Source organism: Bubalus bubalis, chromosome 11, assembly GCF_019923935.1.
Source record: "Bubalus bubalis isolate 160015118507 breed Murrah chromosome 11, NDDB_SH_1, whole genome shotgun sequence".
In the NCBI taxonomy this organism is placed as follows: Eukaryota; Metazoa; Chordata; class Mammalia; order Artiodactyla; family Bovidae; genus Bubalus; species Bubalus bubalis.
In genome coordinates, this window is record NC_059167.1 from 76,679,033 (window position 1) to 76,706,628 (window position 27,596).

Sequence of the window (27,596 nt, forward strand, 5' to 3'; positions counted from 1 at the left end):
CTGTTTCCCCATCTATTTGCCATGAAGTGATGGGAGAAGATGCCATGATCTTAGTTTTCTGCATGTTGAGCTTTAAGCCAACTTTTTCACTCTCCTCTTTCACTTTCATCAAGAGACTTTTTAGTTCCTCTTCACTTTCTGCCATAAGCATGGTGTCATCTGCATATCTGAGGTTATTGATATTTCTCCTGGCAACCTTGATTCCAGCTTGTGCTTCTTCCAGCCCAGCGTTTCTCATGATGTACTCTGTATATAAGTTAAATAAGCAGGGTGACAATATGCAGCCTTGACATACTCCTTTTCCTATTTGGAACCAGTCTGTTGTTCCAAGTCCAGTTCCAACTGTTGCTTCCTGACCTGCATACAGATTTCTCAAGAGGCAGGTCAGGTGGTCTGGTATACCCGTCTCTTTCAGAATTTTCCACAGTTTATTGTGATCCACACAGTCAAAGGCTTTGGCATAAACAACAATAAAGAGAATCACACTTCAGACGCTGCGTGTTAAGTTGTTTCAGTACTTTCAGATTCTTTGCGCCCCCATGGACTGTAGCTCACCAGGCTTCTCTGTCCATGGGATTCTCCAAGCAAGAATACTGGAGTGGGTTGCCATGCTCTCCTCCAAGGGATCTTCCGAACCCAGGGATCGAACTGGCATTTCTTATGTCCCCAGCGTTGGCAAGCAGGTTCTTTACCACTAGCGCCACCTGGGAAGCCACGTTAATAGCCACCACACTTTTAAGTTGACTGTGTGACACTGCACTCCAGTACTCTTGCCTGGAAAAGCCCATGGACGGAGGAGCCTAGTAGGCTGCAGTGCATGGGGTCGCTAAGAGTCGGACGCGACTGAGCGACTTCATTTTCACTTTTCACTTGCATGCATTGGAGAAGGAAATGGCAACCCACTCCAGTGTTCTTGCCTGGAGAATCCCAGGGACAGGGGAGCCTGGTGGGCTGCTGTCTATGGGGTCGCACAGAGTCGGACACGACTGAAGTGACTTAGCAGCAGCAGTGTGACACTCTACCCTGCTTAAGCACAGCCCAGATTCCCTTCCAAGGAGCATACAGAACAAGGAAGAGGACCCATTCTCATTTGGCCTCTTCCTCCCTCCTCCAGTGTCCCTCCCATCCCCGGGCCCTCCCGTTCCTTCCGCCTTCTCGCTCCCTCTTTCACACTCCACCTCCGCTCCCAGAGCTGTCCGAGTAGCCCGGCCGAGGCACCCCAGGCGGCGCCCGCCCTGCCGCGTCCGGGGAGGTCACTACCTGGCCGCGCTAGGCCCTTCCCGCTCGCCCTGGCGGCCGAGCCCACGCCGAGATCCAGGCCGGGGCCGGTGCTGCCGGCGCTCGATCCTTCCGGGAGACACCCGGGCCTGGAGCAGCTAGCTGCCAAGCGGGACGCTCGGTTCCGGGCAGCAGGAATAGGATCAGGATCTGGGCTCCACTGGTAGGAAGAGTGGTAACCCGAGGCGGAGCCGGGCGGGGAGAGGGGCGGAGACTGTGCAGGACTAGGCGCGGCGCGCGGGGCGGAGAGAAGAGCGGCTGACGACGAGGACAGAGCGAGCACTTTGCACCTTTTTCTGGGGCCTGCGGTTAGTGCCACTATCAAGCCGCACTTTCTTTTCCCCTTCCTCGCCCTCTCTTTTCTTGTCCCTCAGGGACAAATTCTACCAAATTCTACCAAATTCTCTGCTACCAAATTCTCTTCTTTTGCGAAATTTCCTCTTTTGTTATGTCTTCCAATGTTCGCTGCTGATCTGGACACATTTTGTTCTGGTATCAAATATAGTGGGACTGTTAATTCAGGCGCAAGTTACTTGGTAAAAATAGAAAAGGAAAGGGAAGGTCTAAAGCAATGGCCTATAACTGGATGTAAATATCAAATGATCAAACCTGAGTGAACTAAGAGCATGCCTATGTCCATCTGGGAGAGGTCCCTGGATTACAAAAAAATTTTTGGAGCCATTCTGAATGACTGATGCAGAACTGTTTCCCAAAAGGTGGGACCAGACTCAGGGAAGAGACAAGTGACCTTTACGATGGTAATGCTAGTGCTGTTTCATAAAGAGCAGGGCCAAACAGATTCCAGCAGGACAAACATGCTTACCTCCTATAAAACAGATTATGATTATCTGTCTCCAATAAAATATCCCTTTCCTAAGGGTAGGCTTCCCTAGTGGCTCAGTTGGTAAAGAGTCTGCCTGCAATGCGGGTGACCTGGGTTTGATCCCTGGGTCAGGAAGATCTGCTGGAGAAGGAAATGGCAACCCACTCCAGAATTCTTGCCTGGAGAATTCCGTGGACAGAGGAGCCTGGTGGGCTACAATCCATGGGGTCACAAAGAGTCGGACACAACTGAGTGACTAACTTTCACTTTTCCTAAGGGTGGGGAGTGGGCATCCCAGGTTGCTTGGTAGTAAAGAGTCCGCCTGCCAAGCAGGAGAGAGGGGTTCAATCCCCAGGTGGGGAATATCCCTTGGAGGAGAAAGTAGCAACCCACTAAAGTATTCTTTCCTAGGAAATTCCGTGGACAGAAGAGCCTGGTGAGCTACAGTTTATGGTCTTGGAAGAGTCTGACACAGCTGAGCATGCATACAAGCCTGGGAGGGCACTTGAATTCTCAGGTGACAACTGAGCTTCATCTCAGAATCGAGGGCACCCAGATCCCACCTAACTTGCCTAGTTGCCTCTCTTACTACCTATCCCATTAGTCCCAGCACTCTTTTTATAAGAAATATTTTTATATTCCCTGGTTGATCCTGAGCTACAAATTATAAATAGTGTACTTTAGCTAGATACACAGTCCAAAAGTTTATAAAATGTCTAAAGAAATATAAAAGAACAGTAGAGAGAAGGTAATTTATTATAAAATACTATGTGTTTATATACGTAAGTAGTTGGACACGACAAGAAGACACAATGAGATACTTAGATGTACACATCTCTCTATAGAATCACCTTGAATTTAACAGTTACAGATGCAGCATGATACAGGGGTGTTTAATGGTGATTCAGTTATCACAAACAGAATTGCTGATGTAGCATGATTTTCCAAAATAATTTTTAGCAAATTTTTGGATGAAACAAGGTATAGTCATCCCACAATATTCATGGTAGTGGCATTCCTAGAAATTTTAGTGTATATTAAACTATGCGTAAAATGCCTTATGTTTATATTTAAAATAACGTTAAAGCCTAATTGTGTGTGTGTATGCTCAGTCGCTCAGTTGTGTCTGATTCTTTTGGATCCCATTGATTATAGCCTGCCAGGCTCCTCTGTGCATGGGACTTCCCAGGCAAGAATACTGGGGTGGGTTGCATTTCCTTCTCCAGGGGATTTTCCCCACCCAGGGATGGAAGCTGCCTGTTCTGCATTGTGGGCGGATTCCTTATGGCTAGCCACCAGGGAAGCTTCCATTCAGTCTAACCACTACCTGCTTCAAAGAATTGCACTGAACAAGTGGTTTATGAACAAGCACCTATTTGAGAGCACTTAGTATCAACCAGGGATTGAACCTAGGCCACAGCAGCAAAAGCGCTGAGTCCTAACCACTGGACTGCCAGGGAATTTCACCAGATTCTTTTCCATTATAGATTGCTAGAAGATATTGATAACCTTTAACTATTTCCACTTTTAGAGTCCAAGTAAGAGTTTCATCAATAAGTTTCATCCATGGAGGTGAGTCTACACCGGAGATGTGATATGATAAAGAAAGCAGGCTCAAAAGTCCTTCTACATGTGTTTAAATAATGCTCAGCATTTATAAACTCTATGACCTTGGGTGCATAAATTCATGCCTCTGAGTTTCAGTTTCCCTATCTGTAAAATGAGGGTAATAATAGCATCAACTTTTTATGGGTTTTATTGGCATTTAAATGAGATCATGCATGTAAAGCACTTAACACACTGCCTGGCACATAGCAAACACTTAAACTAGTTCTTTCTCTTTTATGAGAGTTGACCTTCATCAGTAAGTTGTTTGAAAAGTATGTAATTCATTGGGGCTCAGATTACCTGTCTGCTGATGAGTCAAACTGATATATAACTAGAAGACCTCTAGCCCCCTAAGTGCCTTACCCTCAGCTGGAGTCCAGATGAATCTATATCCCTATCTCAGGAGCAATGTTAGTCTGCATTAGCTGGCATAAACCTGTAACCCTCTGTACGGCACTCATGGTCTCAGGGGTGCTGCAACACGCTGGCCCCTTTTTTTGGCATCATCTAGCTCACTAATCTAAGAGGATGTAGCCTGGAAACTTAATTTACAAACTATCAGCTAAATTCTTTTCAAGATGTGCGTAGAGGTCCTTAGGACTATCCCAAGTTTTGTGGCTCGTGACTATAATAACCCTATGATGTTCATATATAGGTGTTATCCCCATTTTATGGATTAAGATACTGGCATTCAAAGTGATTAAGGGATCTACTCATGATTACCAAAACAGCAATTGATTTGGAGCTTGAGCACAAGTTACTACTTCTAATTCAGTTCACTCTCAAGCTGTACTTTTTTTCACTGTTCTGATTAGAAATACAAATGATTGTATTTTGAATCATCTATAAACATCTATCTCTCAGAGGAAATAAAGACTATAAAAGACAATAATCTCACCACTAATGAACTCATGTATTCATGCTTGTATATATGCATATGTATATGTATGTATGTAATGTATGTATTTTTTTTGTAGTTGTATTAGCAGGAGTTGTGATAAATTCACACTTTTCCAGCTATGATCCTTTGATCCCAAGAGTTAGCTCAGATTTGGAATGTAGTCTGTGGCCCTAAAAGAGTAATTATGACTGTCCTGCATATAAACCTAACCTGTGATGCTTGTCCCAGCCAGTCTCCGGGTCCCAGTGTTATAGGTATGTCACTTGGATATTGCGCTCATTGAAAATGTTCCTCTTCATTATCCAGACTGTGCCACTTGCCTTGGCTTCTTACACTGTGTAAAGGAAGGTTTGAATTACACTGTCTCCAAAATCTCTTCATTCCATGTTCTACTGAACAATCTTTCTATGTAGTTTTTCACTCTTTGGAGTTGGACATTGTTGCTTTTATATCCTGGACTGTCAGTCTAGATAAATCATGGCACTTAGTTTTGCAGTAGGATATTTTTTTTGGATGCATTGGAAGGCTTTTGGGATTTTAGTTCCCCAACCAGGGATTGAACCCTGACCTGCAGCAGTGAAAGGGCCATGTCCTAACCCCTGAACTGCCAGGGAGTTCCCTGAAGTAGGATTTTTATGTGATTTTTACTCTTTTGTATATATTTTTCCTTTGTTTTTTAAACTTCTCTGCTATCAGATTTCCAGATGTCCAGGACAGTATATTTGACAGGGAAAATACTGGGAGAAGGAATCAGTAAAGTTTCTGTTTCAGTAGTACAGAAGTCCATGATGAGTCAAGTGAAAATAAGAGAACAAACTCAAGGTGATGATAAAGCTTTGTGTCTAGGAAAAATGATAGCACCAACAAAGCATGATGAGTCTGAACCGATGATAGTGGTAAATCCAAGTGGAAGTGAGGGCTGCTAAAAAACAGAAAAATTTAACCAGAACCCGAGTGAGTCATTAAGGCCTAGGATAGAGGGGAAGTGAGCTTTCTGAAGAGCACCATGAAGCAAGATAAGAGAGGAACATGGACAACCCAGAATTAGGTGTGTGTGTGTGTGTGTGTGTGTGTGTGTTAGTCGCTCAGTCCAACTCTTTGTAACCCCATGGACTGTAGCCCACCAGGCTCCTCTATCCATGAATTAGGCATAGGAGACTCTTATAGTCTAACAGACTTATCGGTACTGAAACTGCACACTTCCGAGTCCTATCCAGTTTCTGAGTCAACCTGGAAAAGACGAGAGCAAGTGTGCAAATTCCACCCTCATCCAGAAAGGAGGTTGAAGGAAGACTGTGGAGGCAGCTAGTAGGGGAGAATATACAACACTTTGGCTCATTATCTGATTTACCAAAATAAGAATCCTGCACCTCTAGGAATTCACCAAACTGTCGCCTAACTCCTAGATTGCCATGATTGCCCACTCTATAGGAATGATTTCTGTCCTAATTCCTGATTCTTATTCCACTTCCTTTCTGGGGGTGAAATATTGCCCTGAATCTCAGTGCACTTGCCCAAGACCCCAACTTGTTACCTGGCTTAATTCAGGGCCCTCTCACTGAAGAGTGAACCATTGGCCAGGGTCCCACTTCAAATCAGAAACCTCTTCCTCTCTTCTCATTCCAACCACAGTTTCAAAACTAAGGCTAGCAGACTTCCCTGGTGGTGCAGTAGATAAGAATCTGCCTGCCAAGGCAGAGGGCACGGGTTCAATCCCTGGTGTGGGAAGATTCCACATGTCACGGAGCAACTAATCCCTGCATCACAACTACTGAGTCTAAGTGCTGCAACTGCTGAGGCCCATGCACCTAGAGCCTGTGCTCCGCAGTAAGAGAAGTTACTGCAATGAGAAGCCTGCACACCGCAACTAGAGAAAGCCTTCGCAAGGCAATGAAGACCCAATGCAGCCAAAAATAAAATTAATTAATTAAAAATTTAAAAAGCCTAATGATAGAGCCTTCTGCAACCATCTCCCCCCATCTACATACTTTTGGACTATCAGCTCCACCTCGGATGGCACTATACCCTCTTGGACACCATGATTTGACTTTCTGCAGCCTCTTTGGATTGAATAAATAAGAATAGGAGAGTGCACCACCTCTGGAGATAGGGAAAGAGAAATTTTTAGTTTGCAAAAGCCAGTTTCAAAAGCCAGTTTTCAAGCCAGCCAGTTCCTGCAGAAAGATGAAAGAGAATGAGGATGGCCTTAGGTTGTTTAATTTAGTGAGAAATCGGTCACAGTGACATGAGAGAGAATGATTTCGGTAGTGCAGTGGAGACAAAAACCAAATTACAAGGGATAGGAATGTTTTTTTAAAATGGAAAAATGCAGACAAGAATGAGTCAGTCATGGTGAAACCTTTATTTAAGTCTGTCTTTGCATACAAATCACTAAGAACTTGATCACAGAAGTTCACCCTAAAGACTCAACCCTTGTAGTTTCTCAGTGCTTCCAATTTCCTTCTTCCCTGTCCTCTTCAATCTTTCTTCTCTGTTCTCTTATATATCCTACTTACCCCTCCTCATTTTCAACTATGTTCCTAAACAGAGATACAAAAAAAAACCTTAGCAAAATAATGAAATCTCAAAACAAACAAAAACATGTCAGGATGAAGAAAGAAGCAAGGAAGGCTCCCTCATCTTGACCTTAGCAGAGTGAGAATCTTAATAAGCAGTGGTAAGAGAAAACTGACCTGTACAAAGAACTGGCCCGCCTTTGCCCTAAGCTGCTCAGGGGTCAGAAGTGGAAACACCAGACAGGAAAGATGTAGGGGAGTTGTGGAGGAAGGGAACACACAATTGTTAACTGAAAGCCCCTGTATTCAAGAAGCTTTCAGGGAAAAGAATAGGCTGGAATAGCAGCAGAATTCCCTGAAGAACCCCTGGAATACTGACTTCCCCTTTGCTGTGGAGACACAGGGCACCATACATCCCATTTGCCTCTTTCTTCTGACTGGAATGCCTCCCTCCTCAGACTGGTGAGTTTCTAGGGAACCTTCAAGATCCAGTTCAGTCTATACCCATCAAATGATGCCTTCCCTCAAAGAAGGCTTCCCTGGACAGAGTTCCCTCTCTGTCCTCTGGGTTTTCATACCTTCAACTGTGAGGCTTGTAGGGTGTGAGGCTCTTGTGAGAGCTATGAGGCAAGTGTCCATACTTCTAAGTCCACTGTAAAACTTGTATTTGCTTACAAGTCTGTGTTCTGGTCAAAATCCCTGACCTTGGGGTCCTTAGTGCCTCACAGTGTACCTGGCACACAGTAGATAATTTCTAACTGTGAGGGAGACAGAAGAAAAGATAGAAGAGAAGGGGAAAGGGGACAGAAAAGCAGGGTGGAGGAAGAGAGAGAGGAAACATCTGACTCAGCCTTCCCTGGCCAGGAGAAAGGGAAATGGATTCAAAAAACTCTGGAAGAAAGGAGCAGAGAAAGAAACCACTTTTCTGGGTCTTCTCTGCCTCTCTCCTCTCTGCCGCTTCCTCTCACAACTTAGGACCACACACCACAACTGTACCGTTTTCCCTCCTGATCCCTCGATTCATCCCAAAGGGGAGGAAAGAAGCCAGTCAGCTCCTGACCTCTCCCACCCCATGCCCTCAAATCCTTCATCCCTTTCCACATGGACGCCTCCCTCTTTCTCCTCCTCTTCCCCACCTGCAGCCTCCCTGCCTGGTCGCCCTGGCATTGGCCCCTGTGCTATGCCGGGTCCAGGAAGGAAATTCACCCTCATATTGAAATCCAAGAGGCTCTTAGGGGCAGCCTGCGGTGTGTGGCTGAGGAAACGCTAGACTGAGTCTACCAGCTACCTGAGAAAGAACATCATCAAGAGGGTTTGGGTGTCCCAGGAATTGGAGAGTAAAAAGAAGCAGCAGTTAGAGTCCTCCCAACGTACTCCTCAGCTCTTTTCACAGATGACCTTTCTTCATTTTTCTCCTTCATCCGTTGGTCGGAATCATAATTTTCCTGACTGTTCTCTCACGGCCCCTACACCTTTGCTACCGATGCTTCATGACTGTCTTCCTAGTTAGATGCACTTTCCCCACCAAGAATCGAGCCAGGGTCCCTAAACCTTGTAGAGTTGCCCCTAGGTCTCTTCTCCTTACCTAGATATTCAACTGCCTCTCCTTCCTCCATACTCTCCCTAGGAATTCCAGAACCACCTTTTCCTCAACGCAGATCATATATACAAAAGCGATTTATGAGTTGTAAAGCGCTGCGCTAGAATGAAATGCCATGATGAACAAAGCCTTCTCTTTCTCCCTGCACTCATCGTCTCTATCCTCTCTTATCCCTTCCTCCCTCCATCTACTACTGCTGCCCTCTCACCCAGCAGGTTTACTTTGATGCCGTGTGGGAACCAAAGCCACGTGCTGCACAGCGGGCAGGGTCAGGATGCAGGCAGGCATCTCAGCCCGAGGCCTTGGCAGAGTTCCCAGGCACAGCCATCGGCCCAGGCCAGGACAATAGGCATGGATAAGGTGGGAGGGGGCATAAGTACGGTGGCTGTAGCCCCCCAGCACCAGCAACTCCCCCTGCAGCACGGCACCTGCAGCTCCGACATGGGGGGAGGGCAGGGGGGTCAGCTGAGTCCAGCTACCAGTACTTGGATCATAGGCCTCGAAGCTCAGCAGATCCCCAGTCTGACCTAGCCCACCTGCTACATACAGCTGCCCACCCAGAGCAGCCATGATGTGGCCAGCCCGAGGCACCCCCATAGGGCTCAGAAGTGTCGCCGGCTTCTCAAGTTTGGGATCATAGTGCAGCAACGAGGCCTGGTACTGGCCAGTCTCACTGCAGCCACCGCTCACATACAGCTGGCCCTCCAAAACAGCAGCTGCGTGGGCAAAGCGTGGTGCGGGAAGAGGAGGTGCTGGCCTGTGGAGAACAGAGCACGTGGTTAGGCATCAGTCATCTTCAGCTCTCCTCTGCCAAGACCCCTGATGCCTTAAACACCCCCTTCCCTGCTCACCTCCAGACATTGAGCTCAGGATTATAAGTCTCCACAGACCTGAGGGCAATACCACTGTCTCGTCCACCCAGGGCATAAAGCAGTCCATCCAGCGCCACCAGGGGAAAAAGGCTCCGAGGCTGGCACAAAGGTGCCATCTCTTCCCAGTCCTCTTGACTGGGGTCCCACCTGGAGACAGTGGGACAAGAGATGGGAAGAGTGACCCTGGGAGTCTGCTGGCCCACAAACTCCCTCAGCTACCCACCTTGGGACCTGCCACTCTCTGGAGCCCATCCATACCTGAGAGTCGAAGCCAGGGTGTTAGAGTGGCTGTAGAAATCCTGTCCCCCACACACGTAGAGCACACTTCCTGCTAGGCTCGCAGCCCCGTGCCGGAAGCGACCGGGGGCAGGCAGGGCAGGCAGCCGCCCCCACTCCACAGTTCGAACCAGTCCTATGCCGCAGCGAAAGGCCCGGGCCCACCATACTCCTCGGGATGGCTGTCTGATGGCCATGTCTGATCTGAGCCCGTCCCCGCCAATCACCACCAGTGCCTGGTCAGGCTCCCTCCGTCTCTCTTGTCCTGGAACCTCAGCCTCCACCATCAGCTGATGCAGCAAGTCGGGGCTCAAGGGTGGAGGCAGCCCGGCCGCCCTTACCCTCCGCAGCTCCCTGGTGGACATACGGCCAAAGCGGACGCATCGAAGCAGGGCCTTGGCCTCTGACTCCTGGGTGTCCGGGTTGGCAGCTAGCCAACGCCGTGCAGCCACAAAGGCCTCGAACTCCTCCTGCAAGTGTAGCTCATCACTGTCCAGGAGCTCAGCCAGGCAGGCTGCCGGTAAAGTAGGGAAAGTGGAGCACAAAGCCACAGCGGGCAGGTGGGTGAGGAGGTAGTGACGGGCTTTGCTCCAGAGCCTCTCCAACCCTGGGGCTTCTGCCATGGGGATCAGGGCCAGGCAACGGGCAGGGCTGAGGCCTCGTGCCAGGGCTTTCTGGCACAGAGCCAGGCAGGAGGAGCTCTGGTACTGCAGAGCAGCCTGGGCAGCTCTCAGTAGTCCTGGCCACTTTGCCCGCACAACCCCAGAGTAGGCAAAAGAGACGAGGAGTCGCAGGTCCTGGGCAGAGATGGTGTGCAGAGACACCTCTGTGCCCTGGGATTCCCTCATCCCACTCAGGAGCATGGCCCCAAAGAACTCACTGCCACAGGCGAGGGCTGCTCGGTGCACTGCAAGAGGGAGAAGCAGAGGGGAATCCAGAGTGTTGCAAACCACTAGGCAGGCTCTCGATTTCACAACCCCCACTTTGGGCCAACCACCCAAGACCACAGGCTAAACTGTGATATGCGCAGAACACCACTAGGTGCTTGTTAAAAATAAATTTTCACAGGCCCACCCCCAGAGATTTTGACCCAGTAGCCCCAGAGGGAGATCCTACAAATTTGTGTTTTAACATTTTCAAGCACCCTGCATGATTCTCATATTAGTGACCTGAAGACACTTTGAAAAACATTGTGTACATGTGCTCCGTCGTGTCCAACTCTTTGCAATCCCATGGACTGTAGTCTGCCAGGCTCCTCTGTCTATGAGATTTTTCATGCAAGAAATCTGGAGCGGGTTGCCATTTCCTCCTCCAGGGGACCTTCCCCACCCAGGGTTCAATCCTGTGTTTCCTCGTCTCCTGCATTAGCAGGCAGATTCTTTACCACTGAGCCACCTGGGAAGCCCCTTAAAAAACACTGCTCTGGTTTTTTTGATGCAGGCCAATTAGAAAAAGGGTCTTGACTGATTACGTGGAGAAGAGGCTATAAAGAACATTTGCTAAAAGGGGGTAAAAAATAAACTGCAAAGATCAATGTGCAACTTATATAGGTCTTTCCATACTGTGCACAGAATAAAGTTCTTTCCTCTACAATTAGAAGAGCCACTGACATCAGCCATTCTGTTAGTCAGATTTTGCTTGGAAAATGGTACCACACTCAGGAATGGCTATGACTCAACCTCATCTAACTGTCATCTTCTCTTACCCAAGATTTAGTGCTTAATACTTCCCACGTGTTATAGTTTTTCTTTGTATACCCACCTCCTTGATAGAGTTATGGAATCACAACACTGTAAACTGGAGACTTTCAAAACCATCTAGTTCAATAGCTCATTTTAAGATAAGGAAACTGAGTCCTAGTGAAAGGCAGTGATTTATTTTTTATCTCCATGTAGTAGCTGTCTGGGCAGAGTGTCATGCACTGTGACTGCTGCCAGGCTGCACTGAGCGTACTTGTGTATCAGTTCCCTGCTTATGCGCATGGCCCTCGTGACACTGAAAATGTCCTATTAAAAATTAAAAATAAATAATTTAAAATGTTGTTATGGGACTTTCTTAGTGGTCCAGTGGTTAAGAATCCATCTTCTAGTGCAGGGGACATGGGTTTGATCCCTGGTCAGGGAACTAAGATCCCATGTACCGCAGGGCAACTAAGCCCATGTTCTTTCGAGCCTGCACACCACAGCTAGAAAGCCCTCGTGTAGCAGCAAAGACCTAACGCAGCCAAATAAATATTTTTTTAAATGTTGTTAAATAACTAGAACTCATATGCTTGAAGGCAAAAGGAGAAGGGGACAGCAGAAGATGAGGTGGTTAGATAGCATCACCAACTCAACGGACATGAATCTGAACTCCAGGAGTTAATGAAGGACAGGGGAGCCTTCAGGGCTACTGTCCATGGGGTGGCAAAGAGTCAGACACAACTTAGCGAACAACAACAACATATGCTTCCTAATGTAACTCAATTTCAGGCAGTTGGCATCAAGTATAAAGTATTCTGACCAAAATATTTAACTTTAATCTAATCTAACCTTTAGATTAAATTCAAGTTTATAGGAAATTGAGAGGCTAAAAGAACAAATTTTTTTTAAAAAAACACACAGAAGGAAAATGCATACAAATCTAGAAATTGGAGCTTTCTATGGGAAAACTAATCTTGTTTCTTCAATACACCAAGTCATAAAAAAGGGGAGGAAAAGAAAGGGAGGGAGGACTGGACAAAAGTAAAGGAAGCTTCAGAGACATCTGAGTTCAGTGTAAACCTTGATTGGCTCCTGGATTGAGCAGAACAGCTCTAACAGACACTATTTTGGACAAGTGAGAAAATTTCAGTGTGGACGAGGTGATATTGAGAAAAGGGCTTCCCTGGTGGCTCAGAAAGTAAAGAGTCTGCCTGCAATGCAGGAGACCCGGGTTCAATCCCTGGGTCAGGAAAGATCTCCTGGAGAAGGGAATGGGAACCCACTCCAATATTCTTGTCTGGAGAATTCCATGGACAGTGGAGCCTGGTGGGCAACAGTCCATGTGGTTGCATATGCATAGAGTTGGACATAACCAAGTGACTAACACATTAATTTTGTTAGATAGTGTGGTTATATGAGAAACTTTCCTCTTTTAGAGAGACACATACCCAAGTATTTATGAGTGAAATACTTTAAACTTCACCAAAAAATAAATAGATAAAACAAATATGGTGGTTTAGTTGCTAAGTTGTGTCCGACTCTTGCAACTCCATGGACTATAGCCTGCCAGGCTCCTCTGTCCATGGGATTCTCCATACAAGAATACTGGAGTAGGTTGCCATTCCCTTTTCCAGAAACAAACATAGTGAAATGTTAATTGTTAAGTCTGGGTGATGAGTGTTTTAGTGTTCATCTTAATATTCTCTTTTCTTTGCTATGTGTTTGAAATACTTCATTACAGAAAAGCGGGAAAATGCTGTTAGAAGTCCTCTGAGGCAGGTCACACAGACCCAAGCTCCCAGTGAGGTTTATGAACCTCAGGCTACGTTGACCAGCTGCAGCATGTTCACCTCTCTCAAAGGGCAAGTGATGTCAGCATGGCTTTCCATTGTCTTTTTAAGCAGTAGGTAGTAGCTCAGTGCTTCCCAAGCGGTAAACATTAGTGACAGCTTTCACATATATATTGCCCCGAGAAAATCTGCATTCCTCAAAGCAAGTAGACCATCTCCTCTTCCTTACCATCAATCAGCCTATAGCTCAAAGCCAACTATCAAAGGAGTCACAACCACTTGTATTTTGTGCCCCTTCTTCCTCATCATTATTCTCCAGAATTTTAAGTGACATATTCCCACCATTAAGTTGGAATGTTTCTTAAGAAAGTGAAAGCATCAATATAAGTATGTTTACATTGCAAATCCTAGTGAAAACTTTATAACTATGAAATTTTAAATTCCCCTTCCATCTAGTGCTATCAGAAATTATAACAAATACTTCAAAATCTGTTATGGACTAAACATTTGGGCCCCTCCCAAATTTATATGTTGAAGCCTTGCTGCTGCTGCTGCTAAGTTGCTTCAGTCATGTCCGACTCTGTGCGACCCCATAGACGGCAGCCCACCAGGCTCTCCCATCCCTGGGATTCTCCAGGCAAGAACACTGGAGTGGGTTGCCATTTCCTTCTCCAATGCATGAAAGTGAAAAGTGAAAGTGAAGTTGCCCAGTCGCGTCCGACTCCCAGCGACCCCATGGACTGCAGCCTACCAGGCCCCCCCGTCCATGGGATCCTCCAGGCAAGAGCACTGGAGTGGGGTGCCATTGCCCCCTCCAGTTGAAGCCTTAGTCCCCAACATAATGGTATCTGAAGGTGGAGCCTTTGGGAGGTAATTAAGTATGAGGGTGGAATTCATGAATGGGATTAGTGCTCTTATAAGAGGAGACATGAGATCATCAATCTCTCTGTGTCTCTCTCTGCCATGTGAAGATATAGTGAGAACATGGCCATCTACAAACTGGAAAGGAGGCCCTAACCAGAACCTGACCATTCTGGCACCCTGATCCAGTCTCCAGAATCAAGAGAAATAAACTTCCATTGTTAAAACACCCAGTCTATGGTATTTTTGTTATAGCAACTCAAGTTGACTAAGATAGGATGCTTTTCCTTTGGGGAATCCTAGAAGCACTTTGGGTCCCAGTCATTTTCTAATGAGTAGTAGCTATGTGACTTTGGACATGTCTTAAAGTCTGATTTCCTTATCAGTAAGGTGTAAGCACTGAACTAGATAATAGCTAAACTAATCCCTTTTAATTTTAAACTTTTATATGTCTACATTCTGGCTCCATTTGCCAGGTGCTATGTGCCTTTGGTTTGGCTGCATAAGAAGCAATGTATGGACTAGTGAGAGCAGACTGGGCTAATGGATGTGGGCTTATATCCTGATTTTCACCAGTTCCCATCTCTGAGTTTAATATTCTTTATCTGCAGCTAGAAATACCTGAGATTAAAAGAGATGGCATGAGTAAAAAAAAAATTTCTGGTACCTAGTACCTCACTAAATGTTAACAGAATCTGAATAATTCTCAACTTATTCAATCCTCTTTAGCTTTCCTGGGGTCTTCCCTTGTAAAGAATCTGCCTGCAATGTGGGAGACCTGGGTTCGATCCTTAGGTTGGGAAGATCCCGTGGAGAAAGGAAAGGCTACCCACTCCAGTATTCTCACCTGGAGAATTCCACAAACACGACTGAGCGACTTTCACTTTAGCTTTCCTAGTGATTAGCAGAGTTAACTTCAAAATGCCACAACCTGGTAGCCTTAGATTCTGGGAGAACAGTACCAGACCTTGCTCATGAGCTGTAGGGTCCTTGTCTGCCATGGTGTCAAGCTCACTTAGGCAAAAGGACACACTATAAATTTTTCCACCGTGTTCCTCTAGCTTTTCCTATGTCTTAAATAGAAGATGCCAAGAAGGGGCTTTGGTTAATCTCTGTTTGAGTCAATTACCTTCTGCTTGTTCTACTGGCATGGACTATACCTTAGCGCCTGCCAGATGAATGGAAGTTTCTTGTTTCTGGACACAGGAAAAGCCACAGCATAAATCTGTTGGTGCGCCTAGGAAAACAACTCAACTGCGCATGCCCCATTCTCAGTGGGTCAGGAGAGCCGCCAAGGCCACGCCCTGGGAAATTCTAATTTCAACAGGGATCAAAAGCACTATGCTAGGGATCGAATCAGCTACTGCTTGCACACACCATTCCAGGTGGCATATGCACCTGCCTCAATGCAATGCCCCCCCAGGCCCTCACCCCGCAGCCGGCAGCCGCCTGCCTCCAGCTCCAGGTCGCACCCGATGCCTTCTAGGTACAGAAGCTCAATGCTGCGCAGGTTTTCTCTCAGTTCCTCTGCCTGGCTGGGCTGCTTTTCATCTTCCCGTCCACTTGCAGTCCCCTGGCGTCCCCACTGGGCCGCAGCCTTTACCCGGGGGGCTCCCAGGGCTTCCGCGGCGACCAGCACATCCTCCCGTGCGGCGGATCCCAGCACCCCCTCGTAGGCAAAGGTCAGCACGGCCTCCCAGGCCGCCGGGGTTACGTCCAGGCTGAGGGGGGGTTGCGGACCTCTGCCGCCCAGCAGCCTGCCTCTGAAGAGGCTGCTAACTGAAGCCAAGATCACCCGATGCACGCCATACGCTCTCCCCGCGACTGACACCTCTTCGTCCAGCAGCAACCTCTGCTCTCGCAGCCGCTGTGCCTCCGCGAAAAACTGGCTGGGATGCTCCTCGCTGCACAGCCCCTCGGGCTCCTCAGAGTCTTCTCCATCCTCCTCATCTTCCTCCTCCTCCTCTTCCTCCAGGGACAAGGCTGGAGAAGGAAGGCTCCCTGGGGTCATGGGCCTGGGGGCAGGCTCTTCCAGAGGAAAAGGGGGCAAACCAGGATCTTCATCCGGGGACGGAGGCCAGGAGGGGGTTCTCTGGGTGGACAAAGGGAGGTCAAGGTCGTCTTTCTGGACCAGAAGAGAGACTTCCTCTGCCCCCGAGGGATGATGTGTGGAGTCCGAGAGGCTCATGGCCCAAGTTCGCTGGATCCCTACAGATAGAAAAAGGAAAGAGAAAAGAGGGTAAGAGCTGGACCCACAGAGGCCAGAGGAAGCCCTGCCTCCAGCCCCATTTCCTACTTCAACCGTCTCCCCCTATCCCAGGGCTCTAGCATCTAGGCTACACCAGGCAAGTATGAAGTGCACTGGGGGCGGCAAAGGCCAGAACAATGAGTAAAGATCCAGTGCCTGAAACTGTACCCCGCCCATCTCGCCCCCATCCCAGTAGTCACCCTCCTAAGACACCAGCGTCCCACTTATCCTCTCACTTGGGCCTGCTCTACTTCTGACAGAGTGGCAGAGGGAATGCAACCCTGTCCCTGTCAGTGGTGGCGCCTGGCTAATTATAGCCATTGCTGGCAGGCGAGGGGCTGGTCTCCGGGTGCCCAAACTCCAACACCCAATCCCCTGGGCCCGACCTGAGATTACCTCCTCCCCTCTTCCACTTGCAGGTCACATCCTGGTGCTGAGCAAAGCAAAATCGGAAGCCAAGGAGGATGAGGGGCTGTGGTGGAGTGAGCCAGCCCAGTGTCCACTGGGCTGGGCTGGAGAGGTGGGTGAAGAACGTCTGGACTGATACAAGGGAAAGTTGGGAGAGAGTGAAGGGTGAGTTTAGGGGTCAGTCCTGGCCTTTGTTGATTTTTCTGTGCATGCTAAAGCTGAGACCCTGGAGTGAACAGTACTGGGGTGAATCTCAGATATAACCCATCTGGTCCAAGAAGGGCAGAGGGGTGAGGGAGGTGAAGGGGTATGGGTAGGGCTACCAACCGTGACCTACTCTTAGAGAGGGGTTTCCTTGTCCTGAGGTGGAGTTGGTGGTGAGAAAGCCAAACCCAACCCTGGGGCAGCTATCCACCAGATGGGTCAACAGAGAGGCAACCTCTGGTTGTTCTGGCTTGCAAAATGGGTGATAGTGACTAACCTCCATGTGGATCCTCTTATGGCCTCCCCTTCAAAAGACAAGGTGGCCAACACCTTGAGCCCCTACCAGGAAGAGGAGGAAGTGCCACCCAGCAGAGACAAGCCCCAGATCAACCTCTTCCTTCCCCTGCCAACAAGGACAAGGACACTGGACCCTGAGTTCTCTGCCAAGCCCATGGTCCTGGGACAGCTCCACCACAGCCACATGTTTCAGGAAGCTCTGCTCAGCTCTGCCATGGTGAGACCCATAGTTCGCAGCAAATCCACAAAGGTTGGATGAAATCCGCTCTTCTGGGCGATCGTCCATCCTCCATTAAACTCCTTGGGACTGACCTCCCTCCATAGCACCTCCAGGTCTTGTTGCTGACATGCTGGCTGGGGAGGAGTCTTGGCATCTCATTCAAGGGACATTATTTTTTCCACCTCTACTCAGGAGCCCCATGTGTAACCATGCTCCTAAGAAGATCTGGAGAATTCAGGACTGGCAAGTCCAGACCTGGCAAGTCCCAGTTTGTGTTAGCTGGACCATGGAAGTCATGGTAACAGATTGGTGCTCAGGATTCTCAAAGGTTGGGGATGAAAGCATGAAAAGAGGATTTTGCTCCAGAGGCGAGTCTCAACGGTACCTCTGAGAGTGAGAGGGCTGAGGGTCACCTTGACTCCTCCCTCCCTACCCTGCTTCCCCAGATCTATTGCATGCTGGACATCCGGGGCATTATCCTCTACCTGCTGCTGCCTTGGCTCACTGCTCAGGCACAGGCATGGGCTCATCACTCTGTGGGACAGTAGGAAGGGCTTTAGGACTCGGCCTGAGTGAATTAAAGGAGACCCATTCCTATCCCACTCCAGGGCTCAGATGGCTCATTGTAATACTGCTCTCAGCTTTAGCCACTGGTATCACCAGCCTGTGTATCTCAGTCACCTCCACCAGTGCTAAGTCTCTTGTGACTCCATGATCTCTTAGGGCCCCCAGTCCTGTCAAGAGTTGCTGAGACTGACTGACTCTTCTCTCCTCTCTAGTGGCACCTACTTCCCTGTCTTGCACAGCTCACGTTCTGAGTTTAGCAGTTCCATGGAATCATCTTTGCTTTCTCCAATGCAGTAGCCATGGCTGTGCATATGGCAGGCTACATGAAGACCCTTTTGGACCTGTTCTGGATAAAGCCCATTTCCTTCCTTGGTGCACCCTTTTCTCAAGTCCACTGACCATCCAGCTTATACTTTTGTGGCTCCAGCCTGGGCAAGTCAAATTTTTTTTTAATTGGGAATAATTGCTTTACAATGTTGTGTCGATTTCTGCCATACAATGATGTGAATCAGTGTATATATATATATATCCCTTCCCTTTGTAGCCTCCCTCCCACCCACTCCTTATCCCACCCCTCTAGGTCATCACAGTGCCCTGGGCGATTTATTTTAAGAATTAGATGGAGGCATCAAATCAGCCAATAAAGTCTCTGTGACCCCCAACCTCTGTTTTCTGCCCTTCCAGGAGCATGGAGCACATCTACTAAACATAGATCCTGTAAATGAGATTTGGGTGGTGGGCCTGGTGACTGTGACTATCCTTCTGGGTATGCCACTGGCAGGCATGGAGTGGGAGTCCAAGGCAGGTGAAGGGGAATTGAGTTGGGGGTGAAAAGACTAAGGGGATAGCAGTGAGAGCTAGACACATCAGGAACAGACTGAATGTGGGGAGGTGTGTGTGTGTGTGTGTGTGTGTGTGTGTGGTTGACAGAACTGATTTCCAGCTACATAAACTTGAAAGCAGCCAGTTCTGCAAGGAGAGACTCCCCATGCCAGTTCTTGAAGGGGAAAGTAAAGAGGACTCCTTCTGAGGATCTGTTGGGATAAGCACTAGACATGATTACCAGGTAAGAGATGCCCTGTTTCGTGCTCCCAGATAGTTACAATCTTCAGATTCACCTCTAGCATGGGAAGGGATGCTTTGCAGTTTGAGGCAAGAAGGAAAAGGACAACCATTCAGCCACAATCCTTTATGGAAAGAGGCTGGCAAGAAAGGGAACAAGAGGATTGGAGAGAACAGTGAAGATGAGACACAGAGAGGGAGGAGGAAGAGTTATTCCTTCTCTTCCACCACCTCTCTTTCTCTCTCTCCCTGGGGGAGTGGGGCGTGGGGGATGTCACCTGTCGAGTTCCAGGTGCAGATTTTCTTCTTCCTTATCTTCCTCTCCTTTATCAACTACCTGCTGGGGACACTTCTCCCCACAAACCCCAGCCAACAAGTCACTGGCTTCTTTGGGTGTCAAGGTGAGACAGTGGGAAATTAACTGAAAAATGTGTACCCTCCTCAGAAAAGACCCCTTGACTTCTGATTCTCTATGTGATTCACAAGTTGGCCAGCAGACCATTCAGAGTCCTTGTAAAGTCCCTGGGCCAAAATTCCCATATGCTTCCCAGCCTAACTTAAGTCACCAACACTAAACTGAGTAGAGGGGGTAATACTTCGGGCTGAATGAAAGAAACCAGAAGAGCTCCTCAAAACCTCACCTCTTCTCTCTGTTCCTTTACATAGGAAGCATTTTCTTAGAAAATATGGTTCCACAGTGGTGAGTGTGGTCCAGAGGGCAGTGTCCTTGGTGCGTTTTCCATCTTCTTCTCAGCCACTGGGGTACTCACCAGGACCAAAACCTCTGCGGATCTCAAGGTGAGAAGGATGTCCAGGCCTGGAGTGCACTCTATTGCCCCTCTTCTCTCCACTAATGGGTAAACTTTTGTTAATATTACCCTACTACAGGTATCCCCACACGAACTGTCCTTGCCATCTCATGGACCACACTTTCCTACCTGAGCATCTCTGCCACAATTGGTAAGGTCCTCCACTTCTGCCTTCAGTGTACAATGACCTAGAACCCTGGTTTCTGCTTCTCTGAAGGGCTAGGTGATGAAATGAGCAAGAGGAATTCATCAATTATATTAAAAGTAGTTTGTATGCTAGTAGGCCCCCAGTACTTGGATGCAATCTCAAAAACAACAGAATGATCTCTGTTTATTTCCAAGGCAAACTATTCAATATCACAGTAATGCAAGTTTATGCCCTGACCTGTAATGCTGAAGAAGCTGAAGTTGAACAGTTCTATGAAGACCTACAAGACCTTCTAGGACTAACAACAAAAAAAAAGATGTCCTTTTCATTACAGGGGACTGGAATGCAAAAGTAGGAAGTCAAGAGATGCCTGGAGTAACAGGCAGATTTGTCCTTGGAGTACAAAATGAAGCAGGTCAAAGGCTAACAGAGTTTTGCCAAGAGAACGCACTGGTCATAGCAAATACCCTCTTCCAACAACAAAAGAGAAGACTCTACACATGGACATCTCCAGATGGTCAAAACCGAAATCAGACTGATTATATTCATTGCAGCCAAAGATGGAGAAGCTCTGCACAGTCAGCAAAAACAAGACTGGGAGCTGACTCAGATCAGCTGGCTCAGATCATGAACTCCTTATTGCCAAATTCAGATTTAAATTGAAGAAAGTAGGGAAAACCACTAGACCATTCAGGTATGACCTAAATCAAATCCCTTATGATTATACTGTGGAAGTGACAAATAGATTCAAGGGATTAGATCTGATAGACAGACTGCCTGAAGAACTATGGGCGGAGGTTCATGACACTACAGGAGGCAGTGATCAAGACCATCCCCAAGAAAAAGAAATGCAAAAAGGCAAAATGGTTGTGTGAGGAGGCCTTATAAATAGCTGAGAAAAGAAGAGAAGCTAAAGGCAAAGGAGAAAAGGAAAGATACACCTATTTGAATGCAGAGTTCCAAAGAACATCTGTAAAGCATCTGCCTACAATGCGGGAGAGATCAGAAAGCCTTCCTCAGTGATCAATGCAAAGAAATAGAGGAAAACAATAGAATGGGAAAGACCTCTTCAAGAAAATTAGAGTTACCAAGGGATCATTTCATGCAAAGATGGGTAAAATAAAGGACAGAAATGGTATGGACCAAACAGAAGCAGAGATATTAAGAAGAGGTGGCAAGAGTACACAGAAGAACTATACAAAAAATCTTCATGACCCAGATAACCACGATGGTATGATCACTCACCTGGAGCCAGATATCCTGGAATGCGAAGTCAAGTGGGCCTTAGAAAGCATCACTGTGAACAAAGCAAGTGGAGGTGATGGAATTCCAGTTGAGCTATTTCAAATCCTAAAAAATGATGCTGTGAAAGTGCTGCACTCAATTTGCCAGCAAATTTGGAAAACTTCAGCAGTGGCCACTGATCTCTGATCTCTCCCACATTGTAGGCAGATGCTTTACAGTCCTGCTTTACAGGACTGGAAAAGGTCAGTTTTCATTCCAATCCTAAAGAAAGGCAATGCCAAAGAATGCTCAAACTACCGCACAATTGCACTCATCTCACATGCTAGCAAAGTAATGCTCAAAATTCTCCAAGCCAAGCTTCAACAGTATGTGAACCATGAACTTCCAGATGTTCAAGCTGGATCTAGAAAAGGCAGAGAAACCAGAGATCAAATTGCCAACATTCATTGGATCATCAAAAAAGCAAGAGAGTTCCAGAAAAACATCTGCTATTGACTATGCGAAAGCCTTTGACTGTGTGGATCACAACAAACTGGAAAATTCTTAAAGGGAAGGGAATACCAGACCACCGGACCTGCCTCTTGAGAAATCTGTATGCAGGTCAAGAAGCAACAGTTAGAACTAGACATGGAACAAAACTGGTTCCAAATCAGGAAAGGAGTACTTCAAGGCTGTATGTTGTTACCCTGCCTATTTAACTTATATGCAGAATACATCATGAGAAATGCCAGGCTGGAGGAAGCACAAGCTAGAATCAAGATTTCCGGGAGAAATATCAATAACCTCAGATATGCAGATGACACCACCCTTATGGCAGAAAGTGAAGAGGAACTAAGGAGCCTCTTGATGAAAGTGAAAGAGGAGACTGAAAAAGTTGGCTTAAAACTCAACATTCAGAAAACTAAGATCATGGCATCCGGTCCCATCATTTCATGGCAAATAGGTGGGGAAACAATGGAAAATAGTGACAGATTTTATTTTGGGGGGCTCCAAAATCACTGCAGATGGTGATTGCAACCATGAAATTAAAAGATGCTTGTTCCTTGGAAGAAAAGCTATGAACAACCTAGACAGCATATTAAAAAGCAGAGACATACTTTGCCAACAAAGGTCCAGGTAGTTAAAGCTATGGTCCAGTAGTCATGTATGGATGTGAGAGTTGGACTATAAAGAAAGCTGAGCACCAAAGAATTGATGCTTTTGAACTGTGGTGTTGGAGAACATTCTTGAGAGTCCCTTGGATTGCAAGGAGATTGAACCAGTCAATCATAGAGGAAATCAGTCCTGAATGTTCATTGGAAGGACTGATGCTGAAGCTGAAACTCCAACACTTCGGCCACCTGATGTGAAGAACTGACTCCAGAAGCTGAACTTAGAGAAGACCCTGATGCTGGGAAAGATTGAAGGCGGGAGGAGAAGGGGACAACAGAGGATGAGATGGTTGGATAGCATCACCAACTCGATAGACATGAGTTTGAGCAAGCACCGGGAGTTGTTGATGGATAGGGAGGCCTGGCATGCTGCAGTCCATGGGGTTGCAAAGAGTCGGACTTGACTGACTGACTGAACTGAAGGCCCCATCCCCTTTTTCAGCAGTTCTCTCCATCCTTCATTTCATTGATGAATTGTATGGTGTTCTTTGATTACTGAATTTGGTCCTCCCCCCAACTCTATTCCTCTTTGGCACTGGTGATACCCAGACAGTCCTACTGCTTTGGGTTGGGGGTTCTCTCCCCATGAAGGAATACGTGTCCTAAATCTCATTTCCGGGTTCCTGCATGATTTGAGATGTTGGGTCTTTTTTTTTTTCCCAACCAGGTCTTAGTTGTGGCATGTGAGATCTTTTTAGTTACAGCATGTGGGGTATAGTTCCCTGACCAAGGGTTGAACTCATGCCCCTGTGGTGGGAATGTGGAGTCTTAGCCACTGGACCACCAGGGAGGTGTTTGAGGAAATAGGACTGACATGGGTGTACAGAGTGGGTGCTGCCTAGTGTCAGATTGCCAGTATGGCTGGTGTTTCAGCAGATATTTGAGTCACAGTCTTGCCTCTGTGGGCTCTCTGACTATGACCAGGTGAGTGAACCAGAGGGGAAAATTAAAGCGATAAATCTTACCTAACCCATTTCCCAGCATAGAGTAGATGCCCAAAAATCAGTAATGACTTAAGTGGATTCAGGGAGGAGGAGCCAAAATCTGACAAAAGAGGAATTTCTGTGATGGCGGGTACTGGCCGTAGGGAGAGTGGCTAGAGTCTCCAGCTAAATGTGTCTGAACCAGGCTTATGGTTACCAGTTTAGAAGAAATGCCAACAAAGCAGAAAAAACTGAAGAGTAAAGAAGCCCTTTATATCTAAACTCCCAAGGACAGAAATTTCAGGGGACACACTGTTCCCTGTTGAATCTGGGGTTTCCTTTCTCTGTAGCCAAAAGGCCTTTGAAGACTTGGTGGCCTTCTACGGAGTGCAGAAGCCACACCAAAGGGGGACCCGACATCTACCTCTCTCAGCACTCCTGTTCCTTCAGGCTGTACCTCTGAGCAGGACCTGTGGACAAACCCAAAGCAGGTGGGTATACAGGAACTGCCCCATTAAAGTGGGGCACTTGTCCCAGAGTACAGACTGACAATGGTGCTTACCCTCGTCCTGCTCCTTTTCCTAACCATGCAGTCAGAGCGGCACATATGCCTTCATGAAGTCCTATGGCTGCTCTCACAGACATGAGTCTGGGAAGATTCCAAGCTACAGGGTCACAAGGCTCAGGGGTTGGACTAGTTTAGTGGTAGAGAAGCTGAGCAACAGGTTATCTTTCTCACAGAGCCTTCCATAACAGAAGCCTACCTGTCTTCCCATCAGCCTGCCCTGGGCCCCTATACCTCAGCTGGCTGAAGATGCTGTCCAGGGGCCTGATGTTCCTTTTGCCTTCATCTGTAAAAGTCAGCAGGACACACTGAGCCTTTACTGTTAGTAAGAGGCTCAGGAAGTGAGACAGCTAGGAGTTCATAATTTAGGACTCAAGGAGCCATTTTAATATGGCTGCACAAACTTGGGGTCTACTCATGTGTAGCCCAAAGCTTTGGACATACAAGGGTTTTGTTATTATTTTTGGTTGTGCTGGGTCCTCGTTGCTACACACTATTTTTCTCTAGTTGCTGCAAGTGGGAGCTACTCTCTAGTCGCAGTGCGCAGCCTTCTCATTGCAGTGGCTTCTTGTTACCAAACATGAGCTCTAGAGCATGTGAGCTTCGGTAGCTGTGGAACATGGGCCTAAGTTGCCCCATGGCAGTGGGCTCTTCCCAGACCAGGGATTGATCCCATGTCCCTGCATTGGCAGGAGAACTCTTAACCACTGGACCACCAGGGAAGCCCCATACAAGGGTTTTACAACAGCCCAAAGTTTCCTGGTGGCTTAGATGGTAAAGCATCTGCCTACCATCTGCCTACCTACGAGAGACCTGGGTTTGATCCCTGGGTTGGGAAGATCTCCAGGAGAAGGAAATGGCAACCCACATCAGTCCTCTTGCCTAGAAAATCCCATGGATGGAGGAGCCTGGTAGGCTACAGTCCATAGGGTTGCAAAGAGTCGGACACGACTGAGCAACTTCACTTTCACTTTAAAGTTTCCTAAGGAGAGAACCCCCCCTCCACTGAACAATACGAACTGCGGCTACAGTGCCAAAGACAGCCCTTCTCCAAAATCTATTCTACCTCATGATATTAATAAAAATTTACAAATAAATACCTGAGGCTAATGTGTAATAACATACTTGAAAACTCCCTGAGCCTAGAGAAATACAGACAAGAATTTATCTTCTATCTTCCATCTCTAAGTTTCCACTTTAGACCTCTACCCCAAATGCATTTCAACCCACTTATGTCTATCCTTTGTAAAAAAAACAACTAAAGAATATTTATCATCATTTCCTACTTACTAAGTAATAAGAAACTGTCTCCAAGCTCATGTGATCTCAACTTTTAAAATTTTTTTGCCCAAGTCCTGTTTTATAGTCCTGTATTTCTTTGGTTTAGTTTCCCATAAATTTATTCACTTATTCAGCAAATACTAATTGTAGTCAAATGCTCCACCACTGAGCTACGTGTGAGTGTATGCTAAGTCGCTTCAGTCATGTCCGATTCTTTGCAACCCCATGGACTGTAGCCCGCCAGGCTCCTCTGTCCATGAGTTTCTCCAGGCAAGAATACTGGAGTGGACTGCCATGATTGAACCTGCGTCTCTTACATCTCCTGCATTGGCAGGCAGTTTCTTTACCACTAGCACCACCTGGGAAGCCCACCATGGAGCTATACCCGCTAGCAAATACTAATTCAATGTCCACTATGTGCCAGACCCTATTTTAAGTACTGTGAGATGATATGTCAATGAATAAAACAAGATACTCCTCCTCTCAGGGAGTTTATATTCCAACAAGAGGACAAAGAACATAATAAATACAACCATTAGATTACAAGGTGATTAGTGCTATGCAGAGAAATAAAACAGGAGAGTGCGTTAGAAAGCACAAGAGGAGTACAATTTTAAGTAGGGTTGTCAGGAAGACCTCACTAAACTAAGCTAAGCCAAGACCTCTGGGAATAGCCTCCCAGGCAGAGGGGGAAACAAGACCTTAGGGGTGGCACACCTGCCGTGTTTAAGGAAGAAAAGACAGATGAGGCCAGAGCAGAGTGAATGACAAGATAAGTAGCAGGTAATAAGGTCAAAGCAGTAAAGGGGGAAGGGTGGGGCAGGTCATGGAGGTTCTCGCAGGCCTTGAAAGGACTCTGGATTTTATTCTGAGGTAGGAAAACACGGATTTTGAGAAGAGTGACATAATCTGGCCTCCACATTAACACTATTTGCTCTGAATGACGGCTGATGAGAACTGACTATAAGAGGGAAACGGTGGAAACACGTAGACCAGCTCCTGCAATAATCTTGGAGATAGATAACTCTGGCTTGGGCCAGGATGGCAGCAGTGAAGTCCAGCAGTGGATTCTGGATATGTGAAGGTAAAGTCAATGTGATCTGATGAACTGGAGGAGATGAAAGAGGTGTCAAAGGTAATACCAAGGCACTTTGACATGAACAACTATAAGGATGGAGTTGTCACTGACTGAAATAGCAAAGACTGCAGCAGTAAGCTGGGACAAGTTCAAGTTTGTATATGTTAAATTTGAGATGCCTATTAAGCATCAAGTAGAAATGCTGAGGGCAACTAGATATTCGGGATATAAATCCAGATTGGAGCTAAAAAATGGGGAGCCCACCAAAATGAAATGGCTTTAATGTGTAAGACTGGATGACATCACTCAAAGTATGTATGTAAATAGGAAATAGTCCAAGGACTAAACTCTCAAGAGAAACCAGCAAAGGCAACTGAGGCAAACCAGAGATTATGTCCTAAAGCCAAGTAAAGACAATGTTTCTAAGAGGGTGCGCCAAATCCTGCTGACAGCCTGTGTAATATGAAGCAGAAGATGCCATTAGATTTTGGTTCATGCAAGTCCTTGGTGATCATGGTAACAGCTGGGTGCAGTCAACTTAATAGGAAACTGGTGGAGAGGAAGTGCAGATGACTCTTTTAAGATGTTCTGTATGAAAAAGAGCAGAATGAATAAACTATAAAGATATATTAGTACAGCACAGGGAATATAGTATTTCACAATAACTTTAAGTGGAGTATAATCTATAAAAATGCTGAAATCACTGTTATACATCTGAAACATAATACTGTAAATCAACTATACTTGAATTTAAAAAATAACTCTATGTTTTTAAAAAATTGAACAGGAAAATTGGAAGCAATTGGAAGGGGAAATGGGGTCGAGAGAGACTTGGGTCTTTGTTAAGATGAAAAAAATGACAGCATATTTGCATGCTGATAGGATGCTCCAAGAGAGAAAGGAAAATAGACCCTACAGGAAAGGAGATGAGAGATGTCCTTGAAAGAGCATGGTACTAGCTGTCCAAGGACTTGGAGGGGAGCCTGGGCAGTTTGTTTAGAGCAATGCTTCTCAACCTTGACATGAATAGCATTTAACCCCAGATAATTCTGTTGCAGGGAGCTGTTCTGTGTACTGTAAGCTATACTGCAGCATCCTTGGCCTCCACCCAGAGCACCACCTCTCAGTTACAACCCAATGCCTTCTGGGAGCAAACTCAGTCCCAGCTGGGAACCACTGGTAC

The 27,596-nt window shown here is 46.8% G+C and overlaps 2 protein-coding genes across 5 annotated transcripts in view; both read right to left on the minus strand.

The window, feature by feature from the left end:
* The window catches only part of TEP1 (telomerase associated protein 1), a 40,096-nt gene extending 38,609 nt beyond the window's left edge, over window positions 1–1,487 (minus strand). Inside the window, exon 1 of one of the 4 annotated variants that reach the window (XM_006048369.4) lies at window positions 1,261–1,483. The gene's annotated coding sequence lies outside the window, so the exon portion shown is untranslated. Of the gene's footprint in view, window positions 1–1,260 lie in introns of all 4 variants that reach the window. The other 3 variants (XM_006048370.4, XM_025295987.3, XR_006639742.1) reach the window with 3 other exon arrangements.
* Window positions 1,488–6,953: 5,466 nt separating this feature from the next.
* KLHL33 (kelch like family member 33) lies at window positions 6,954–16,395 on the minus strand. The gene is made up of 4 exons (XM_025295989.3): window positions 15,639–16,395; window positions 9,857–10,781; window positions 9,578–9,745; window positions 6,954–9,483 (listed from the first exon to the last, which is right to left on the minus strand). Exons 1-4 carry the CDS (start codon window positions 16,393–16,395, stop codon window positions 8,931–8,933), a joined length of 2,403 nt encoding a protein of 800 aa, XP_025151774.3. The 3' UTR covers window positions 6,954–8,930.
* Between the last annotated feature and the right edge of the window lie 11,201 nt (window positions 16,396–27,596).